Source organism: Mustela erminea, chromosome X, assembly GCF_009829155.1.
Source record: "Mustela erminea isolate mMusErm1 chromosome X, mMusErm1.Pri, whole genome shotgun sequence".
In the NCBI taxonomy this organism is placed as follows: domain Eukaryota; kingdom Metazoa; phylum Chordata; class Mammalia; order Carnivora; family Mustelidae; genus Mustela; species Mustela erminea.
In genome coordinates, this window is record NC_045635.1 from 88,646,528 (window position 1) to 88,670,189 (window position 23,662).

Consider the following 23,662-nt stretch of genomic DNA (forward strand, 5'->3'; position numbering starts at 1 on the left):
AAGACTAAAAACAGTATTTTTTTTAATGATACGGGTGTAACTACAACATTCCACTTAAATTCTTATTAAAAAGAAATTACAACTATGGTTTTCATGCCAAAATGTTGAGTAGATAATATGTTAGGTAAATTAAAATGGAAGTGGGAGATACCTTGTGAAATAAAATATTGGAATAAATACAAATTAAGGTTTTAACAGTTGAGACTGGGCTATGAAAGAGTAAAATGTAGACAAAATTGCCAGTCAAACCTTCTCTTAAGCCAAGGAAGAATAAAATAAAAACTACAAGTTAATATTTTAAAGATGGTGAATAGCTTTTAAGCAGTTTTTGTATTTGCCAGCAGGCATAAAGATTAAAATTTCAAAGTAAATTATATGACATATGAGAAGATAATGAGTACTAAGTAGAAAAATAAGATGGGATGAGGCATAAGTAAAGGGATCAATTTTCAATAGGATAGTAAGGAATAACATCACTGAGAAAGTGACCTTTGAGCAAAACTTGAAGGAGAGGAGGAAGGAAGTCACTCTGGCATCTTTAGATAGATATTCCAGACAGAGGGAAGAACAAGTGCAAAAGTCCTGGTCTGGCATGTTTGGGAAATACAGAACTTACACGTATAAAACTACGGTGAGGGCAATACAGAAATACGTCATAAAACAATTCTATAAATTAAATATGTACGTGCTTGGTAGTGGGAAAATATTCCATGGCATTGAGTTTTTCCCACAAAATTTCTTAAGGGAGATGAGTTTATTGACGTGTAATTAGCATACACTGTTATATTGGTTTCAGGTGTACAATGTAATGATTTAACTATACTATACATTTCTCAGTGCTCATCAGAATATGTGTTCTTTTAATCCCCTTTATCTGTTTCACCCATTCCCCCACTCAGGGAGAGATGAGTTTAGATCCAAGTCTTTCAGGTAGTAATTACCCAGTTTGACAAGACAGAGGGCATTTGAGACGGAATAGTATATTAGTTAATAGAGATATTTACCTTCGTGCTGGGCACATAGTATGACATATTTATATATTAGCTATTTTTTTAAGAGAGAAAGAGGGAAAATTCATGTGTGTGAGAGAGTTGGGAGGGGTGGTAGGTAGGAGAGAAAAAGTGTTAAGCAGGTTAAGCAGGATCTCCACGCCCAGCGACTCTGAGATCATGACTTGAGCCAAGAGTTGGCTGCTTAACTGACTGAGCTACCCAGGCACCCCTATATATTAGCTATTATTATTAAGGATAGCATGTGTTATTAATTTTTTATTTAGATAGTATGTATACCCGTTTAGCTGGTGAGAAGGAGTTGCTGTGGGGATGATCTGGCTACCATTTTTAACCATTAAAACAATTTTTAAATAAACATGACATGTTAAGTAGGACTTTTTTCTATTCTATTTTCTTTAATTCTAGATACCAAAATAATTTCCCTGTCTCACCTTGAAATGACCTGGGCTAACAGAAGGAATTTTCCTGCATTGCTTGTGAGAATCTTGCATAAATCCAAACTGCGATACTATGGAAAACCTGATAAAAAGATGATTGAGCCATACCAGGTATAAGTAATGACAAGATATTACATGTTAATTTAATGGTTATAGATTATAGCTTACAGAACTGACTCCATATTAGGATAACTTATATACAAAAAATATTTTATAAGTTTAATAATGTTTAAAACATATATAAATGTATATTTCAAGGTATTTTTCTATGTAATTTCTTATGCAAAAAGAAATCTTTCTGTATTGGTACCTTGTAGTTCCCTACTTCAGTTGGTCTCCTTCACAGTTTTTTCTTTATCTTCAACCTTTTCTTCTCTACTGTGCTTTCTACACCAGCATAGAGACATACTCTAGTCTTTCATGAGGAAAAAAAAATCCAAAAATCTCCTTGGGCCTCAGGATTCCTGTATTCCCTCTCTTCTCTTCTGGCAAACTCTTTAGAGAAGTAGTCTCTGTTAGATGTTTTTACTTTCTTTCCTCCCATTTACTTTTCAACACAATTGGTCTGACTTTTTTCTTCAATTGGTCTCTCACTGGAGACCTTCTAATTGTGAAATCTAGCTGATACTTTTCTGTTACCTTGACTCTCTGTGCCATATAATGCCAGTGAGAACTACCTTCCTGATTTCTGTCCCGTTTGTTTTTTTATTTAACATTTTACCATATTTTCACATGTTAACAAAAATTATTTTAGATGTTTTATTAAGCTTTCATTAAAACAGTTATAGATACTTTGAGGGAATTTGGGAAATGCAGAAAGCTCTATAAATAAAGCTGATAAGTAATACCACCCCAAATTCTAACAGAGCCAGTATTAATATTAACGTGTTTTATTTCCTTTTTGTATGTATATATCATGTCTACATATCTACAGCATATATATGCACATATTTATTTCATATGTATGTCATATGTATCATGTATCTGTGTATAGGTATACATACCATATATTACATGACTGTCATATATTAAATTATCTTACAAAATGGAAATCATTGTACATACAATTTTGTATCACTTAACATTTCCTTAAGTATTTTCTATCACTAGAAATCATTTATAGCTTTTCATGGTTACAGATTATATCATAATTTATTCAGTCATCACCCTATATTTTTCCTTTCTTGTTCTTAAAATTAGAATGCTCTGTAGATAAAAGTAACAGATATGCATGTGCTTTTTCACTCTTTTTTCTAGACCTTTCTGGAAGTTGCTGACAGTTCAGGCACTGTGTCAGTGATTATGTGGAATGCCCTGTGTCCTGAATGGTATAAAAGTTTGCGGGTTGGTTTAGTTCTTCTTCTTCAGGATTATTCCGTCAAAAAGAGTTATCCATTCAGGATGCAGCCTCTGCCTGTGGATCCACAGATCAAACTAATTTCTACAATGGGTTAAGTATTGAATCAATTTATTGCTTTATGGCTATTTTGTTTGTATAAATTTTCAAAGTACCATATCAGTCAAAGGCTCTTAAAAATTGCTGAATCAGTTAGAACCTGGTAAACCTTTAAATTCCTTTATCTATAAAAATTTTAAACAATCACTTAATAAATTATTTATTATTGCATTTATTAAGAAAAAATAATGTGAGATGTTTATTGTTGATTACTGAATTAACTCCACTTTGGATGTACTTACTTTTCATTTTTGTCTTATAATACTAAATTAATGACTTAAATATGCTTTTCTGTTACTATAAGGTGCTATCCAAAAAGGTTTTGACAGCATTTTATTTTGGAATAATTTCAAACTTACATAAAAGTTGAAAGAACAATATAAAGAACTCCATATACCCTTTACACAGATTTAACAATTGTTAACATTTACATTTATCATTCCTCACCTCTCTCTATATATATATTTGTCCTCTGAAACCTTTGAGAGTAAGTGGCAGCCATCACACAATCTCCTTTACCTTAGAACATTTCAGTAATATTTCGATGTGTATTTCCACAGTCAATATTCAAATGCAATTGAATTGCTGCAATTTTGAAAAGGCTCTTCCTAATTAGTGTTGAAATCAAAGTTTGACATCTTGGCATCATCCTAAATATTTTGAAGCATTAAAATTAAGTGGTTGTTTTCAGATGTGGATATGGATTTTTTGCCTTTCTATTTTTCAAAATTGTAGATTATATCACTCAGCAAGTTTAAGTATTGTTTTTGGTTCACGATAGTTTTATACTGGACCTGTATTTCTATGTATTTCTAAATTCCCTACTAACACATTTAAGTTTAATTACTTGGGGAACGTACAGATAATATAGCCTTTTTTTCACTGTTTCCTTAAATATATGTTTATTTAGGAAAATCTCATATGATTCTTTATTAAAATCTTAAGGATTTGATAGACATCAATCATGTCTTCCTGGATGAACAAGTCATTACCTAGTAGTTTGATACAATTAGTCCATTATCTCTTTGCTTTTTATGATAGAAAGGTAAGAAATTAAACTAATATTGACGTTGGGACTTACTTGAGAATATATAGGAAAAAACTGGTGAAAAGAAGCTAATTCGCAACATGTATTATTATGTCTATCAATTTGTAAATCCTTTCCACAACCAAGCATATCTAGGTGAAAAAAAAATGCTTTAGTAAAAATTGAGACGTTTGTCAGTAACAGATAAGGTAAGTAAATTTGTTGATGTCATGTAATAAGTCACTGGCATAGTGAAAAATGAAACCTAGTTTTTCTGCCCCCTAACCTAGTGTTCTTTTTATGAGATACACTATTTTCCTGATGTAACGAGAATTAATTTAAATCACAATTTTTACATGGCTGTGGAGAAATCTAGAAAATGTGTCTGGTACTAATGGCTGTTTCTATACCTTAAAAACATATGAGAAGTAGAACAATAGGCAACATGTGGTCAATAGATAAACAGCTACTAAAACTGAACACTGAAATTGAATCAAGCAGAATGCTACCTCTGCTGTAAAGAACTACAGGGCCAGATTTTCATAGTGGAAACTCTCTTTAAGATATGAGAGGCTATTTATACTTTCAGGTAAATAATTGCAAATACATAAATTATTTTTTTAAATGAGGGGCTTGGATTAGAGTATATAAAAAATGTTTCTTTTAGTCTTTAAAACAGTTTTACTTTTTATCAGTGTCAGCATCAGTTTACTTTATCCCATACTTTTTAAATAAGGAATAGGATTTTTTCTCCTCTTTATCAGGGGTCAGCAAGCTATTTCTATAAAGGCAATAAATATAGTTTCTGTCATAAGTACACAGCTCTGCCTCTTTATAGAGTGAAAGCAAACAGAGATAATATGTAAGGAATGGTCATGGTTGTGTTACAGTGAAACTTTATTTGCAAAATCAAGCAACCATCTGCAGGCTGTCGTTTGCTAAGCCTACACATATATGCAGATCTCAACCCTGGCTGGACATTAGTATCGCTTGGGAAGCCTGAAAGAACGGTAAGCATGCCAGGTTCAGAGATTCTGATTTAATCCCTCTGAGGAGGGAACCAAGATCTTGGTGTGCTTTTAAAAATCGTCAGGTAATTCTAATGCACAGCTAAAGTTGAGAACTACTGATTTGTGATCTTTAAAAAGCTCAAATGGGTTAATGATCTGTTGAGGAGAAATGAAGACAGTTTTGTAAACCATGCTAGACATAGAAGATACAAAGATAAGTAATACAGAGTACTATCCCCAAAAATTAGTCTATCAGGGTAATAAATTACACTGCATGATAACCAACCAAAATTTAAATAAAAACATGGAAAAAGTAGTCTAATGGTACAGATAAGTAAGATGAACAGATTACAATAAATCAAGGTTTAATGACAGTAAACAGTAAGAAGATGTGATGAACAAAAAGGGAACAGAAATGTAGTTGAGAAAAGAATGAATGGTCAGGAGAGTGGGAGAATGAATTGGGTAGAAAAAAGTGTGAGTGGGGATTACAAATAATAAAAGGGTATGTTATGAATAGGATAAATGAGAAAGTATATATTGGGGGCTAGGGTTGGTCAGTAAGGGAATAAGGGTTTGTGGTACTATCACTGCCTTCCAGGTATTGATGTTGAAAGACAGACTATTGGGGTAATTTATCTTGATTTATTTTTTCATATTTACATATGTAGTTCCAAGTTATAGACACTAAGATGTAATTTTTTAAAAGACCAAATAAATGGAACCCTATATAGGTGAAAATTCTCTTGTAAAACATAAGACATATTTGCTAGTAATACATGGTTTTGTTATTGCCATTTTGCATATAACTCTATCCTACCTTTTATCCAATAGTATTCAGCTAGCATCCCAAATAAACATTTTAAAATCTTGAGATTTTTTTTGGACTGTATTATATAATACCTATTGAGATAATAGAATCAAGTGTTTGGGGTTTTGGTAGGAAAGGACTATTTATTTCATTCAAAATCCTAGCATTTTGGAGCTGGAAGGGAACTTAAATATAATCAGGTAACTGTGACTGTGAAAGTGCTTTGTAAAATGCACACTGTTTTGTAGGTACAACGTAATATGTAACACAAAACTTCACTTGTATGTGAAAAGACTGAAACACTTAAAGGTAAAGTGAATTTTCGAATCATGTGACTGCTAATAGGCAAGATGAGAAATCAAGTATCTTCATCCTGGTTTTTGGTTTTTCTCTTTTTTTTTTTTGAGACAGAGAGAGAGCATGCTCGCATGTGGGGTTGGGGCGTACAGAGGAAGAGAAAGAGAGAGAATTCTTCCAAGCAGGCTCCACCCTCAGCACAGAGCCTGATGCATGGCTTGATCCCAGGACTCTGAGTTTATGACCCAAGCCATAATCAAGAGCTAGATGCCCAACTGACTGAACCACCCAGGCGCCCCCTCTTCATCCTGTTTTAATCTTTGTTTGCTAAACAGCAAATTCTTAGGAAATACTACCTACTGCATAAAAGGGGATAGAAAGCCCTCTAAATAAATGAAGAAATAACCCCTATTCCCAGGTAGGAAGTCAGTCTCAGTTTCATAAGTTTATCAAGTACCCCAAAATTGATCTGCAAATTCAGTGTTATTCTGTAAGTTTTTTTTTCTGGAACTGACAAATTGATTCTAAAATTTATGAAAAAAAAAAAATAAAATAAAATAAAATTTATATGGAGGCACATAATTATTGAGAATAGCCAAGATAGTTCTGAAGAAAATAAGGGGCTACAGAGGGAGTGAAGACTTCTCTCATAAATGTTATGAGTTATTATAAAAAATTTATGACCATGTAATATAGATATAGGTATAGACAAACTGACCAGCAAATCATAATAAGATTGAGAAATAGTCTTAAACGCACAAAAATTTGATATGATAGATGTGCTATGCAGATCATCAAGGAAGTAAATAGTATTGGAAAAAATAATTACATACTTGAGAAAAAAATGACAAATATCCTTATCTTACCCCATATAAAATGTCAATTCCAGATACAGCAAATGTAAAAGAAAACTTTTATAAGTACTTATATAGAAGTATGCATTTGGCCTTGGAATAAGGAAGGATTTTCTTGGAGAAGACACAGGAAATATCATTTGTAAATGAATGATTAATAAGCCCAACTACATTGAAATTTTTGGGGGTTCAATTTGTCTTTTTATTATAACATGAGCTAAATTTAAGAAATTAGTCTTTTGACTTTATTTCCCAGAGTTGTTAACTCATGAAAATATGCTGAAAAATACAAGAGCTGATATAAGATGGTAATCAAAGTTCCAGATATCAAGGGATTAGAGAAAGTGAAGAATTAAACCAGTCAGGCGCCTGAAAGGCACAGGTGGCACTGGTTTAGCAAGGTGCCATCAAGGAATAGGAAGACCATCTCAAATGTGTGGTGATAAATCACAGCATTAGAAACATCTCCATCAGGCAACTTCCTACCCTTTTTTGTTTGGTAAATTGACTTTTTCTTCTAACTTAGAATTCTCTTAAACTAACATTTCAAGATTAAAATAATTCCATCAAACAGGAGTCATTTTTATAGGTAAGGTAAATCACAGGACAATGTATTAGGAAAATTTTATTCCTTTATAAATCAGGAAACCTTCAAGTGATCCGAGATTGATGGAGTGGGGATGACAAATGTACATTTCAGGCTTTCATCACCAATGAAAAAGTAAAGCATTTTTATAGACTTAGAACTCAGTGCATTTAGATTTTGGTGAAGGAAAATTTTAAATACGTCTACAATTATACAGTGTTACTAGAAATGGACCATGTACTGAGGTCATTTTAGTGAGCTACCATCATGTAAATATAAGAAAAGTAATTTCTTGGTCCAAATCAGTGAAACTTTAAAAAGCATTGTCTCCAGAGAACATATTTTTGAGAACAGTGCTTTTTCAGACACATTCTGATACTCAGATTCACTTTATAACACAATTATAGATTAACCTTTTAATTACATTTTTCTTTTTTTAAGATTTTATTTATTTGTCAGAAAGAAAGAGAACACAAGTAGAGGGATCAGCAGGCAGAGAGAAGCTGGCTCCCTTCTAGGCAAGGAGCCTGACTCAGGACTCCAACCCAGGACCCAAAATTGACCCTGAACCAAAGGCGGATGCTTAACTGAGCCACCCAGGAGTCCCTAATTACATTTTTCTTTAAAAATTGTGAGATTTCTATTTCCTCGGGAGATATTTTTACCATTGTATTGTTCAGTTCCACAGGTTAGGCTTTCTTCATTATTATTAAGAACGCCATACATTTTAGAGAGATTTGCCTTCATTGCTTTCTCATCTTTTTGAAAAGACACAGGGAGACTTGCTAGACTAAAACTGATGTCTTTAAAGGATTGCAGCAAGAATATTCCCACAATGATTGTAAAGAAACCACTAAAGTAACAACAACATCATAAACAGGCTTGACTTGCCACTCCATAAAATGAATAGCTGAACAAGTTAAAACTGATGTTATAAAGAATAGGTAATATATTGGAGTCACAATGTTAGTGTTGAATATATCCAGGGCCCTGCTCAGGCAATTAATCTGTGTGCTCACACAGACTGTAAGGCTCAGCGGTAGAATTCAGGCCAGGGGATGTCACAGCACAGACTTTCTAACATACTGCTCTTTGATAGCAATGCCCAGGCCCTTAACACTGAAGACTAGAAACGCTCCAGTTACAGAGCAGATTGTTATGTACACGAGAATGTTTGTCCATGGCGAGGTCCCACCACGAAGATTAATATCAATGACACAATGACCACAAGTGTTGCAAACACCACAAAACCTGGATCTCCCAGCTTGTGAGACATTCCGTTTAAAGTTTCGATCTCCCCTTCTTTTGGAGCATGAATGACCATAACTGTAGATCCTAGAATACTTAGCAAACATTAAATTTTCCCATGAGATTAAGTCTTTCATTTACAAAGTATGAAGAAGGCATAGTATGCACTAGGATGCTGAGAGCCCCCGAGTCCCTAAGGTGGCTGGTGCGAAGGCTTATGCAGCAAGGTTGGCCACCTCACATGCTCCCATTGATAACAATCCAGCCCACCACAACCATTCTTTAAGATATGCGTGGCCACCTTGACCTGCTCTCATGGAGCCCTTCCAGGCAAGTGGCAGAAGACTTTGTTTTTCCCCCAAAGTAAAGTTCCTGCCAGTGAAAATGCTGGAACTCATAACCAATCCCAAACCAATGTAAAAGTCATTATTTTCCATGCCCCTGGATCATTTCATTTGTTACTAAAGAAGTTCTTGTGAGTCACATTGATCACAAAACAGAGAAACCACTGGTGCTGGAGGCAGGATTATGCAATCTTTAAATACATTAATTTAATATGGTCTCTCTTATGAAAAAAAGCCTGGAAGCCCTTAGAGATGACTTACTCATTCTCAGTTCCTTGTAAATAATACTCTTTATTCTCATTTAAAGTTTTTAAACCTTGGCAGAGTAGCTCCAGTTCCAATTGGAGGCCGGCCATATGGCTTCGCCATGAGGCTTCCCCTCCACTATCTGGCCCTAGTCCTGGCTGCCTCTGCTTACTCGCCCACACAGGCCTCAGGGGCCATGCTTCTTGAGGAGCTGGAAGTGGGGGGAAGGACAGTGCCTTCCTTTCAGTACAGGAGGAGATGAGAGCATCCGGGCCTGCTGAGGGTGCCTCCTTCTCCATAAGGGAGCAGCAAGGGGAAACTGCCCCTCCCCATCACCTGCCACCCCCACCACACCTACCTTGAAATTAACTCTTTTCATCAAAAGACACCATGAAAAGAATAAAAAGCAATGTACACATAGGTGAATATATTTGCAATAATATAATCAACAAAGTATTAGTATCCAATATATAAAAAGAAGTCCTTCAACTAAAGAAAAAATCAGGGGTGCCTGGATGGCTCAGTGGTTAACCTGGTAAGCAGTTAAGCATCTGCCTAAGCCTAGGGTTGGAGTCCAGTGGCTGTCTCCCTGCTCAGCAGGAAGTCTGGTATTCCTCCTGCCCCTCCTCCTGTTTGTGTTCTCTCTCTCTAAAATAAACAAATAAATACAATCTTTTTAAAAATTAAATTAAAAAATTCAATAGAAAAGTGGGCAAATGACACAGCAGGTATTTCACAAAAGTGGGTGCATGAAGGACTTGTAGGTGGTGCAGTTGGTTAAGTGTCCAGCTCTTGATTTTGGCTCAGGTCCTGATCTCAGGGTCATGAGATCAATTCCTGCTTCCAGCTCCATGCTCAGTGCAGAGTAAAATTACTCTCTCTCCTTCTCTCTTCGCCCCCTTCCCCGCTGCCTGTCTCTCTCTCTCTCTCAAATAAATAAAAATAAATCTTTAAAAATAAAAAAAATTAAAAAGAGGTTGCATGGATGAATCATAAATAGATGAAATGTCATTCAACATAATCAGTGATAAAAGAAGTGCAAATGAAGACCACAACAAACTGTAATTTTGTGTCACTAAATTGACAAAAAATAAATTTGGTAGTAGCAAAATTTGGAGAAGATGCTGATCAATGGGAATTCCTACACATTGCTGGTAAAACTGTAAGTAGGTTAATTACTTGAAAATAGTTTGGAATTAGCCTATAGAGTGGAACTTTTGTACATGCTACAATCCAGGGTTTCCCTTCTGGGTATAATACCCCAGAAAAGTTTTGCCTGGGTACACAGGGAGACATGTACTAAAAATTGATAGTGACCCTGTTTGTAATAGCAAAAGCAGGAAATAATCCAGATGTCCATCAACACAATAATAGGTAAAAAAAAATTGTAATATATCAGCACTCTGGAATATTATTCAGCAGTGGGAGTAAGAAAAAAAACTACATGCGGCTACATGGGTGAATTTTAAGACTGTAATGTTGAGTGAAAAGGGTAGCCCTAGAACACTGAATATGCTGTGAGGTCCTTCATATAAAATTTAAAAACTAAACCAAACAAATATAAATGATTTTTAAAAACTTTTTTTTAATTAAAAAAATGATAAAACACAAAATCTAAGAAATCACTAAGCTTTGGTTGAGAGATAAGTAGATATGATAATATAGGAACAAGTAAAAGGAAGCTATTGATAATGGTCTAGTTCTTAAAATTAGTGGTAGGCCCAAAAAAGTTCAGGCTAATATTTTGCTGTGTGATTTATACGCATGTATATTCTTTTATCTATATTAAATGTCATATTAAAGTAACATATTTGTTTTTCAGAAATCTGCCTGAACCTTCGAGATCCTCCAACTAACATAATTATCATTCCTGAAAAGCAGGTGAAACCTGAATGGAGATTGCCAAAATTAAATCACCGGTTTATCACAAGGTAGAATATTCATGTAAAATACCTTAAATATTAATTTTTAACATTAGCCACTGAAACAGTGTATTATTACTGCTCAAAAATCTACCCCAAATTATGCTGTATCAATTATATAGATTTATATTTTCACAATCATAATTTCAGAATGCCTTTTTACTGTTTAAAAATACAGTATTTAACCATTTTGCTTTTTTTAGGTCAGAACTGGATGATATGCCAAAAAATCATATCTGTGATGTTATTGGCATTTTAGTTTTTGTAGGAAGGGTCCAGCGGTCAAAAAAGAAAGGTAAGCTTTTAAAATTGAAAGTTGTAAAAAGTATTTCAGTGAATAGTTTTGTGCTTATACATGAATAATTATTTACCTTTATTTATTCTAATATCCTATCCATATAGAAAACCGTGAAGATTTTTGGTCATATCGCTGGATTCACATCGCTGATGGGACTTCAGAACAGCCATTTATAGTGGAGCTGTTTTCTACATCTCAGCCAGAAATCTTTGAAAATATTTACCCAAGTAGTCAATCCAGTATTTGCATCTTATTTTTATTTTTGGAAGGGGGGGCATGAACTTAAAGTGTTAGAGTGTATATTGACTTATGGAGTGGCATGATAATGAGTTAGCAAATTCAAGCAATGTGATAGCATGTTTAAATTTGTTTTGTATTGGTATTATATTTGGTATTACTGATACTAACCACCTTCTGATTTTCTATTCAGAATTAATTTGGGATCGAAACCAATTTTTCAGAAAATAGATGCTCTTATCAATTCTCATCATTAGCATTTCAGGTGTAAAAGCTTAACATTCTGTGAAGCTAAAACATAGGCATTCATTTCCCTTTGTATCCATTTCGAAATTGACTAAGTAGACCCCAAAAAAGACAATGAAGACTTCACTAATATAGAATTAATTGGTAGGGGATTGACAGACTGTGTAATTAAATAATGACAGTGGTAAGTATGATTTCATTTGAGTATTAAGTTAATAGTACATTGACAATGTTATACCAGCTGGTCAATATTTTAGTTACTTTGGTGTTGACCTTTCTCCTTTGCATTTATTTAGATACAGAGGTATTTTTCCCACTAATTTTATTCATTTGAAAACATTTTAGGTAAGCTTCAGATCCCTTATAAGAAAAAAAAGTATATTTAATACTTTCTAACAACTTCAGTGGGTTTTTTTTTTTAAAGATTTTACTTATTTATTTGACAGAGAGATCACAAGCAGGCAGAGAGGCGGGGTAGGGGGAAGCAGGCTTCCCTCTGAGCAGAGAGCCTGATGTAGGGCTCAATCCCAGAATCCTGGGGCCATGACCTGAGCCGAAGGCAGAGGCTTAACCCACTGAGCCACCCAGGCACCCCTCAGTGGGTTTTTTTCTTGTATCAGCTTGTAGCATAAAGCTATTATATCTATAGTGTGTTATTTTACTATTTTTCAAATGATTACATTAATAAAATACTGATAGTTTAATTTTTGCCAACATTGGGAAAACTTCCAATCTTGACCATATGTAATTTTTAAAATCAACAACAAGGTAAAAATTGTAGAGCATCAAGATACCTAGAGACCATATAGAGAGCTGTTCTGTGACCCCTTTATTGGTTATGCAAAACAGCATTCCACACCATTCAGATATTACCTTATTAGATTCTACCATCTGCTTGTGAGATTAAAATTTTAAAATATATCTGGATGGAACTAAACCTCACCTCAACTATTGAAGGAGAGGGCAGAAAGAGTTTTAGCCAAAACCGAGGCATGGGATTCCAAGCTGAGGGGGCTATGATTTCTCATGTAACTTCTCTCAGGGCATAAAAGATTGATAGTAATGACTTCTGGTGACAATTCCATTACCTCATTTTAGGTGGGTTTTATCACCAGGACCCTCTCTCTTTGTTACCACTTGAAACAACAAGCTAACACATTTTAGATCATGATTTCTTCACAGTAATGTTACCAAGTATACATGTTCTATTTTTTCGGATAACGTGAAATACATCTTACTGAGAAAGCCTTATACGGACCTTGGTGAGATTTACTCTAGTACAGCAGTTGACAACAGTCACGAGTTATGTTTGTTATTTTGATCAAGGTGAAAAAAAAATATCAAATGAATGGTGAGTATTAAGGGGGCTTCAGGCCCTTGAAGGGGAACATGACCAAGTGTCTTCTAGAATAATACCAGAATCCCTTGGTAGTAGAGAATCTTTTTTACTTTTGATTAAGGAGAGTGAAAAACTAAGGAGAATGAACATTGAGTGTTTGCTATGTACCAGATGCTCATACATGTTATCTCATTTTGTCCTCCCAGTTAATCTTAAAAGTTGATATTTTTATAGATTTACAGGTGAGGAAACTAAAGTCCAGAAGAGTTAAGTAATTTCTTGGATGTCAAACAGCTAGAAGGTGTCAGGTCGGAATGTCTGATTTTTAACAGTCATGAAATGAGAGTTAGAAGTTTCTTTAATATTCCTATATCAACATCTTTAACCATGAATAGTGACATTTTGTACCATTTTTACATAAAGGAAGAGTGATGTAAATTGAGAATTATTCTTAGTCATTTCAACAGATTTCCTTTATTTTTGTTGCTATAAGATAAAGAATTAGGAAAATTTAGATATAGTAAATGAATTTATTGTTATTGTCATACTCTCAGGAAGTATTTATCTCAAATGAGAACCTACCATTATTGTAAGATTACAAGAATTTACATTTCTTCATTTCCTAGTTCATAAGACAACAACCGTTTTGGCATGTGATGAATTAAAATCTTAAAAAAAATGTTGGTTTAATGAAACTTTACCTAACTAATTAATTGATAGACAGTTGAAAACAGTTCAGCAAGGTGACTAGAAAAGAATGGGTTGTATAAGCCCTGTCATGGAGACTTAAAGTCTAATTAAGATAAACACCTGTAAAACAGTGGCATAAGCAAATTCAGGTTAATAGTGTATACCCCTATCTGATGGAAGGAGTCAGAGTAATTCAGGGATCAGTGTTAGATCAGGTTAATCAGTAAAAGCATCCTGGAGAAACTAAGAGTTTTTTTCTCTGTAGGAAATAACTGTTGACACTCAGTTGTATGCCTGATTAGAGAGACTTGCAGTCTTCAACTGTGCAGCAAGGAATAACTTCAGTTAGGTGCAGCCATTGTACTTTCTAAAGGAAAAGTAAGTGTTAGATCCTTTATCTGAAGGAAAAGGTAAGTGTTAGACCCTTGTTGCTCTGAGTGTTGTCAAAGGACTGGCTACACTAGTATAGTATCACCTAGAGCTTATAAGAAGTGGAGAATCTCAGGTTACTGCATTTGAATTTGAATTTTAACAATTGTCCCAGGTGATTCCTATGTTCATTAAAGTTCAAGAAGCACTGTGTTAGATACTGATCTTGGTAAGTCCTCTTTGGAAGGCAGAAATTTCTTCATAACTGTTTTCATTTTCTACAGTGACCTATTTCGTGTGTACGCAGTTGAAAGTTGTCAGGAATGACACTCAGGTACCTAAACTGCTTTACCTAACCACTACAAATGAGAGTCGAGTGTTTATTACTGGTGAGCAATTTCTTGGTTTATACTTTATTGGAGATGTAATATATTTTCCATTCATTAAATTAACTTTTCCATTACAACATTCAACCACAAGATAGCTTTGTTTTAACCTCCTTTATTGCTGAAAGAATATTTAGCAAAGAATATTTAGCCTATGAAATGTATTGCTTCTAGATTATTTATGACTGAAGCAATGATTCTGTGAGTCATTGGAGAATTGCATTTATGTCCTTTGGTTAACTTTAATTCCTGCTTGATATAAAGTAGATAATCATAAATTGCTTTGATAGATTGAAGACTTAGGCCCTATCTAACAATATGGATACCATAAATAATATTTTTAAATACTAACTAAAAATGTTCATATTTTGGTCCCTGATCTCAGATTTTACTTATATAGCAAGAAGAGTCTTATTAGTTGTCTACAAGCACATTATTTTCTATATTCTTTCTGGTAATAGGATCAAAGCAATAAAGATGAAATTTTCCAGATGAAGATATAGTATGGAGTGATATGTTTACTAAAATACTACTGTGTTGATAATTAAGAAATTTGTCGATAGAAGAGTCCTAAGAAGGACTAATACACATCTTTGTCAATACCTCATTTTATAAACACTAACAATATCAGATATAAATGGCACTTTTAATTATGTTTTAAGAATGTGAATTTAAATGCTGAGCTGTATTATAGGCAATTCAGTTCAAACATGATGCCATACCTTTAGATTAATACATGATTTAAAAATCCATTTTTTAAGAAGATGCCAGGCATTTTGATAGTTAGAAAAATCCAGATTATTAGTTTTCTTTTCATTATAACTTCACAGTGTCCTGTAGGCAGCTATGGTTTTGTCCTCTTAAATTGTAATATGTCTGATTTCCTTCTCAACATAGGATTGATTTACTGACTTTGATCATTTTTGTATGCATATTGTGATCTGCTACACATTGCATAAATGAACTTCTTTTCTTGGTGACATAAGAGAATATTTTGATATTAAACTGTTTTTATAAAAAAAAATAGTCCATACAGTTATTACGGTGAGTTTTTTTTTCCTCTCTCTCTCTCTCTCTCTTTTTTTTTTTTTTTGGTTTTACCCCTCTTGCAAAAAGGTCATAGAAGCCAGCCATATATCAATGACACCAAGGTAAAAAACTTTATTCATTGGATTAAAACAAGGACCGATACTGAGGAAATGAAGAATACTGTTATTGGTGGCTATTACCCCTATCCACCAGTGCCAGAGACCTTTTCGAAGTACAGTAGTTCTGTCAAAGGTACTAATGTAATTACTAGTCATATAGGATATGTTTATGTGCCATATGTGTGATACATATCATGAGCTAATATATATAACAACACTCATAAAAATTTTATCTTTTTCATGATCGAAAAATGTATGTCATACCTCCTAAAGGTTAATATTTGGATTTTATTAGACTAGAAAAAGGGATAACATAGATGATGACTAACTGGACATCATATCTTGATTTAATGTTTTTGAGATAAAATCTGCATTTAATAGTCCCAAACTCCTATGACATTACATACAGAGACTAAAGCTATCAAAGAGACACTAGATAATTTGATATCAAGATACTGACACTGTATTATGCTACTCTTGTGAAATAACATATATTGGATATTACACAATTGCGCACTACCTTTAAATAAAAATGACACCAAAGTAAATAAAATACAGAAAAAGTACTGATGAGAGGACTAACATTAATTTATTTAAGTAGAATTAAGATATGATGGTTGAAAAGTATAATGTAAGTATATTACTTTTTAAAAGCAATGGGATAATTGCATTGTTTGGGAAAAAAAGAGAAACTTTTGAAAACTGACCTACTATCATCTAAATAATGGCAGCAATATGCAGTATATGGTCATATATATTAAAATGTATGTTTCTGTTCAGTGGCTAAGCAACACTTTATACTTTGAAATATGTGTCAATAACAGTTGACCCTTGAACAACACAGGTTTGAAATGCACAGATCCACTTATATGTGATTTGTTTCAATAAATATACATACAGTACTATAAATGTTTTTTCCCTTAGGATTTTCTTAATGTTTTCTTTTCTCTAGATTACTTTATTGTAGGAATACAGTATATAATATATATACAAAATATGTGTTCATCAACTGTTTATGTTGTCGATAAGGTTTCTGGTCAACAGTAGGCTGTTAGTAAAGTTTTTGGGGAGTCAAAAGTTATACATGGATTTTTTACTGCAAGGGGCTTGGTGCTCCTAACCCCCCGTTGTTCAATGGTCAACTACACATTCAATATGCAAAATTTTAGATTCAAATTAAGATTCCAGACTAGAGGACTGTATCAGAATTTAACTGATAATTATATTTTGCCTATTTTACAAAAATGGCATAAGAAGATGATGCCAAGCATCAACTTAAGTTTCACAAATGTAAGTTATGTAGCAAGTTTATGATTTCATGTTGTGAAATGACATTGCAAATCTAATTCTTATTTTTATCATTTCAGTTCTTTAAAACTTACAATTTCCTTGGAATTATTCTTTTGCAGTTGAGTCGCTCTTGACAGCTATAAGTGAAGTGAGGAAGGAGATTGAAGACTTGCAGTATAGGGAACAAAAGCGCATTGCAATTCAGGGGATAATTACTGTTATAAAGTATATCCCCCATACCAGTGCAACTGAAAGTGCCTCAGCATCAGAAACACTTCGGGTATGGTGCCAGAGAATTAATAGTATATCTCTGAATGCACTGTGATCATAATTACAATTGGTACCTTGTACATTTTATTCAGAACTTACATGTATTGTTGCTTAATGATGTAAACCTCAGAGGAAAAAAAAAATCATTTATGTTTTTCATTTGTTTCCTTTTCCTGTTATTTATTTTGAAGTAGGCTGGGCTGAAGGTCACAGCCTCTGATATTTCCCAGGGCCTTCAACACTTGGTATCTTATTTTTGCTTTCTGCATAATTTGAGCCTACTATGATTCTCTTTACTTAAATTCCCAGGTGGTATATATGATTATATTCATCCCATTCCTTTTTGTCCAGGCCAGAACTATAGGAACACTTTCATAGGAAATTTTTAATCTTTGTATCTGGCATGGCAGTCTCACCCAGATTTGTTAAGACATAGCAATGACACTTGTAGGATAAAGGCTCTAGCAGAAAAGACCACTACTGAAACCTAGGCACAATTAAGACAAATGAGTTAATTTTTTCTGTGAATTTATCTTTTTAAAAATTATTTCTAGGATTTCTGTTCACATAGAAATGAGCATCTAGTCCAACTTTTCGGTTATACTAGTATAAGGGCTTTTGTTTACCTTCCTTTAAAAATTTTTAATACCAGATGCATTAGGATAAATATAATCCTATCTATCAATCAGCTTTATAAAAGTACTTCTATGATTGCAAAAATATTGTGATAACTCTTAATATTATGAAAAATGAATAAACTAAAATTATAGTCTTTTAAGAAAATTAATTTTTGTGAATAAGTTTAAAATGTTTTCTCTAAATTTTTGGTTTTAGAATGCCAACCAACCTTCAACATCCCAAGCGGCTAGAAGAGAAAATCAAAGTCAGGAAAGAGATAGTAACAAACGGCGTCAAGATGATGATCCTATGAGCTCTCAGTGTTTTCAAACTGGATATACAAGTTTGAGCCCTACCAAGAAGAAAAGAATTCTGCAAGGGCCATATGCCAAACTGTAAGTCACTTGTGTTAATATACACATAGCATATTAAATTTTTTTGTTTCTACCACATAAAATGACCAATTCCACTAGAAGTGGTACTAGTTTTGTAGGGCTGCTCAAATCCCAAGATCAAAGCATTGGCAGAGTGAGTTCCTTCTGAGCACTGTGAGGAAGAATCTCTTCCTTGCCTCTCCCCTAGCTTCTGGTGGTTTATGGCAATCTTTGGCATTTCTTGTCTTCTAGAAGCATCACTTCAGTCTCTGCCTTCATCTTCACATGGCATTTTCCCTGTATACATACCTGTGTTCAAATTTTCCTTTCTTATAAGGACACAAGACATATTAGTTTAGGGACCTATTCTGGAGTACTGTTCTACTCCAGTAAGACCTCATCTTAATCAATTATAACTTAGTGACCCTATTTCCAAATAAGGTCTCATTCTTTTTTTTTCTAATTTTTTATTAACATATAATGCAAATAAGGTTTCATTCTGAGGGTTATTGAAAATGTAATTGGTAATATATTGATAGTCATATTGATATTTAATAGGGACATGGGTTAGCCCATAACAGTCCTCCACCTGGCCCCTAAAATTTCATGTCCTTCTCACATGCAAAACATCCCATCCAAACATCCCAGAAATCTTAACCCATGCTAACATCAACTCTCTTTTTAGATTTTTATTTATTTGACAGAGACAAGTGAGAGAGGGAACACAAGCTGGGAGTGTAGGAGAGGGAGAAGAAGGCTCCCCGCTGAGCAGGGAGCAGGACCCTGGGATCATGACCTGAGCCGAAGGCAGATACTTAACGATTAAGCCACCCAGGCACCCCTAACATTAACTCTTAAGCCCAAAGTCTCAATTGAACATCATCTAAATCTATATATGGTTGAAATGCAGGGTGATTCATCCTGGGACAAAATTCTTTACATCCATGAACCTGTGAAACTAGACATCTGTCCAAAACACAATGATAAGATGGGCAGAGGATAAGCCTTCCTATTTCAAAAGGGAGAAATCGGTGAGAAAGTGGGTCATGGGTCACAGAAAAGTTCAAAACCTAGCAGGACAAATTCCATTTGATTTCAAGCCTCCAGAATTTCCCTCTCTGGCAGGATACTGTATCTTCTGGGCCTACCAGGATGGCAGCCCCGCTTTCTTGGCCCTAAGTGCTACCCATACCCTCTGGAACTGAGGAATCATTGTCCCTTCTCTTGAAAGATAACATATGATCACAGCTGGTTATCTTTTATCAACTCGTTTCCTGACTGTAGAATCCCAGAAATCCAACAGCCTTTCTTCATTTCATCCCACCTATATCCCTTTCAGTACAAGCTAACAGCATGCCTACTGAGATGGTTGATGGGATCCACAAATCACAAGCCTAATCTCTTGGGCAAATAGTTGTCCAACAACACCATTGGTGTTCCCTCCAGAGCAAGGTTTCTCATTTTCTGCAGTATAGATTGGCTGAGAATTTTCCAAGTGTCGAAGCTTTGGTTCCCTTTTTCTTAATTTTTCAACTTCTCTCTCTCCTCCTGTATTTTACTATAAGCAACAAGGAGAAACCAGGCTGCACCTTCAACACTTTGCTTAGAAATCTCTTTAACTAAATATGCAAGTTCACTGCATACAAGTTTCACCTGCCATCCAACAGAACACAGTTCAGCCAAGACCTCTTACACCTTATAACAAGGATCACCTTTCATCGAGATTCCAATAACCCATTCCTCATTTCTGTCTGAGACTTAACCAGAAGCACCCCTTACTTTTATTATTTCTAACAACATTCTGTTCATAACAACATATATATTCTTTAAGAGAACAAGCTTTCTCTCAGAACTCTTTCAGCTTCCATGTTATACTCAATTCCAAAGCCATTTCCACATTTTATTTTATTTTTTTAAGATTTTATTTATTTATTTGACAGAGACACAATGAGAAGAGGGAACAGAAGCAGAGGGAGTGGGAGAGGGAGAAGCAGGCTTCCCACTGAGCAGGGAGGCCGATGTGGGGCTCGGTTCCAGAACCCTGGGATCATAACCTGAGCTGAAAGCAGACGCTTACAACTGAGCCACCTAGGCGCCCCTATTTCCACATTTTAAATTACTTGTTACAGTAGCACTCCACTTCCTGGTACCAAAATCTGTGTTCATTTTCTAGGCTACTGTGATGAAGTACTACAAACTGTATGGCTTAAACAATGGAAACTTAGGGTCTCATGGTTCTGTAAGCTTGAAGTCCAAAGTCATCAAAGTGTCAGAAGTGTTAGTTTGTTTTGAGCACTGTGTGAAAGAATCTGCTCCTTGTCTCTACCCTAATATCTAGTGATTTTCTAGCAACCTTTGACATTCTGTGGCTTGTAGAAACCTTACCCCCAATCTGTGTCTATGTCCAAACTCCCCCTTTTTATAAGGACATCAGATACATTAGACTAGGGGCCCACCCTACTCCAGTATAACCTTATTTTAACTAATTTATCTCTTCAGTGAAACTATATCCAAATAAGATTACATTCTGAGGTACTGGGACGTTGTGACTTCAACAGGAATTTTGGGGGAGATAAGATAACCCATAACAGAAGCCCTCTACCACCATGCTTGGCATGGACTACTTGACAATAGGTTTAAAATGAGGAACTACAAAAAATACATTTTATTTTAATTTAAAATACTACAGCTTATATTTGTTGGCCAGTTATTTAAACATGAATCTTTCCTATATAAACTCATATAAATCCATTATGAATTATATATGATTAACAGTTTTGGCTTTCTGAAGCAGAAAGGTAACCAAGACACTAATAAAGCAGTTAGCATATACATCATTTTAGATTTCAAGATTTTGTAAAAACTCTAGTCTTCAGTGGTGGTTGTGCCCAGTCAGGGAAATGTTTTTTGGTTGTTTCCTGAGCTTATATTCAGCAACCTTGATAAATTCACTTATTCTGAGTTTGTAGGGTTTTTTTTTTTTAATTTTCTCTGTATAAGTCATGTAATCTGCAAATACTTGGGTTTATTTCTTCCTTTCCAGTCATTTTGCCTTTTATTTGTTTTTCTTGCTTTATTTTACTGGTTAGGACCTCTACTACACTGTTGAATATAATTAGCAGTAGAAACCACCTAGGTCTCATTTCTTTCTTCTATTTTTAGTGGTCTAAGGACAATTTATTTTTTCACAGCTTTATTGAGATATAATTAACAGATATTACTGTGTAAATTTAAGGTGTATATTGTGATGATTTGACACATGTATGTATTACAAAATAATTACCACAATAAGATTAGTCAGTACATCCATGACCTCACATAACTATTACTTTTTGTAGTAAAACATGTAACAATTACTCTCAGCAAATTTCAAGTATATATTATAGTATTGTTGACTGTAGTCATCGTAATGTATGTTAGATCCCTAGAATTTATTGTGCCTCTACTGGTACATTAACATGTTCACCAACCCCGAAGCTCCACCAAGTCTTTATATCTAGATTTTTGGAGGGTAGTTCATTACTTAGGCACGATAGATTAAACCATTGGCCATGCGATTGAATTTTATCTGCAGCTGCTCTCCTCCCACCAACATAATAGAGGTTAGGCTAGTTCAGTGTTTCAACCTTGAATCATATGCTTGTTGTATCTGATAACAGTTCTCATCTTCAGCTGTCTCGTGGCTCTCCATGAGTTACCTCATTAACATAACAGAGGCACTTTTGTCACTATGGAAATTCTAAGGGTTTTTGAACCAGGAGCCAGAGACAAAGACCAGATATGTTCTTTATCGTGCCATAGTTCTTAAGGTCAGCTGTTACCTTTTTCAGCTCTAGAAAGTCCATTTGATTCTTTTTTTTGATATTTACTTTCGAAATTATATATCTCTTTTGTCCATCTAGATCACCTGTGGATCTGCTTCTGTTGGTATAATAATAAGAAATATGACCATTTAAGAGCTTGTATTAACCTTTTAATACAAATGATAGCTAGTGAACCATGGTGCTCTTAGTTAGATAGTAAAATGTAGTCAAAGTCCATCTATTCATTCCAAAGTTAGCACTGAGAAATCAAATATAATCAACAGACATTAAAACTTCTTCAGTTCATTCTCCTGGTAATATTTACTCTATAAAGAAAGAAAATTAATCATACCATAGTTAGATGAATTCTTAAAAATAATTTTCAAAAAAATCATTTTCAGGTCTCCTCCTAAGAAAAGCAGAAGGAACTATAGGAAAAGTTTTTAAATAATGGTTGTTGTCTGAAAAACATTTGCTAATTTGGATTAATGATCACAGAGACTTAAGCATTTTTGATCATTGTAAATTATTGCTAATTGCTTATATTATCAATTTCTTAAAAGAACTCTATATTCTGGTCCTTTTATATACTATCTTCTGTTTTTCTTAGGTAGAAGGCACTGAAAATATTCCTTCATTTAATTATAGAGAGAATTTCAATATATGATGTAAAATTATTTATCTTACATCATTTGATCCTCGAAATCCCTGTGAGGAAGGAGCAGGATAATTATTTCAATTTTATAAAAGAGAAATATGAGATTCAGGAAAGATTAACTATAGGATTTGTACATGTGTGTATGTATATTAAGTACTTTCAGTTTCTCTGCATGAAATATACTTTCTAAGACCTCAATACTGTTAATTATAATCCTGACATAAAGATGAGGGAATAACATTCTATAGAATCTGTATGATATTTACCTATGGTCAATAAGTTGATGAAAAGGGCAAGATTAGAATATAACTTAGGAGTCATAATTTTTATAATTTTTATCATATTCTGTCACTACCCAGCATATGCAGTGTTCTCTTCTTTTAGCTCTCTTTTCCCTTTCCTCCTCAGTTATTTTTCTGTACTTACCTGTTCGCTTTTCATCTCTTTTTTCATTTTCCTCAGTTGATACCTGTAGACATTATATACCTCCACTTCTGTCAGTTAGCTCCGCACCTTTAAGACGTTTAAGTTGTACAAATGAATTATTACATATTCCAGTAAAAATCTCCTAAGTCATTTTTTAGAAGTTCTGTACAATGTAATGGTGCTGTTAGGGTTTTGAAAACTATTTCTTCTAATTTGTTTCAGATGGAAAAAGTCACTTTCTGATCACATGTACTAAAAA

At 34.1% G+C, this 23,662-nt stretch overlaps 1 protein-coding gene and 1 pseudogene across 3 annotated transcripts in view; one reads left to right on the forward strand and one right to left on the reverse strand.

The window, feature by feature from the left end:
• The window catches only part of RADX (RPA1 related single stranded DNA binding protein, X-linked), a 77,769-nt gene that overhangs the window by 7,142 nt on the left and 46,965 nt on the right, over window positions 1–23,662 (forward strand). The window contains exons 2-10 of one of the 3 annotated variants that reach the window (XM_032330304.1): window positions 1,419–1,561; window positions 2,708–2,900; window positions 11,152–11,260; window positions 11,455–11,546; window positions 11,654–11,788; window positions 14,715–14,819; window positions 15,933–16,097; window positions 17,374–17,534; window positions 18,359–18,537. In XM_032330304.1, coding sequence (XP_032186195.1) covers window positions 1,419–1,561; window positions 2,708–2,900; window positions 11,152–11,260; window positions 11,455–11,546; window positions 11,654–11,788; window positions 14,715–14,819; window positions 15,933–16,097; window positions 17,374–17,534; window positions 18,359–18,537 — 1,282 coding nt within the window. The remainder of the gene's footprint in view (window positions 1–1,418; window positions 1,562–2,707; window positions 2,901–11,151; window positions 11,261–11,454; window positions 11,547–11,653; window positions 11,789–14,714; window positions 14,820–15,932; window positions 16,098–17,373; window positions 17,535–18,358; window positions 18,538–23,662) is intronic. The other 2 variants (XM_032330305.1, XM_032330306.1) reach the window with 2 other exon arrangements.
• LOC116583459 lies at window positions 7,738–9,189 on the reverse strand (annotated as a pseudogene).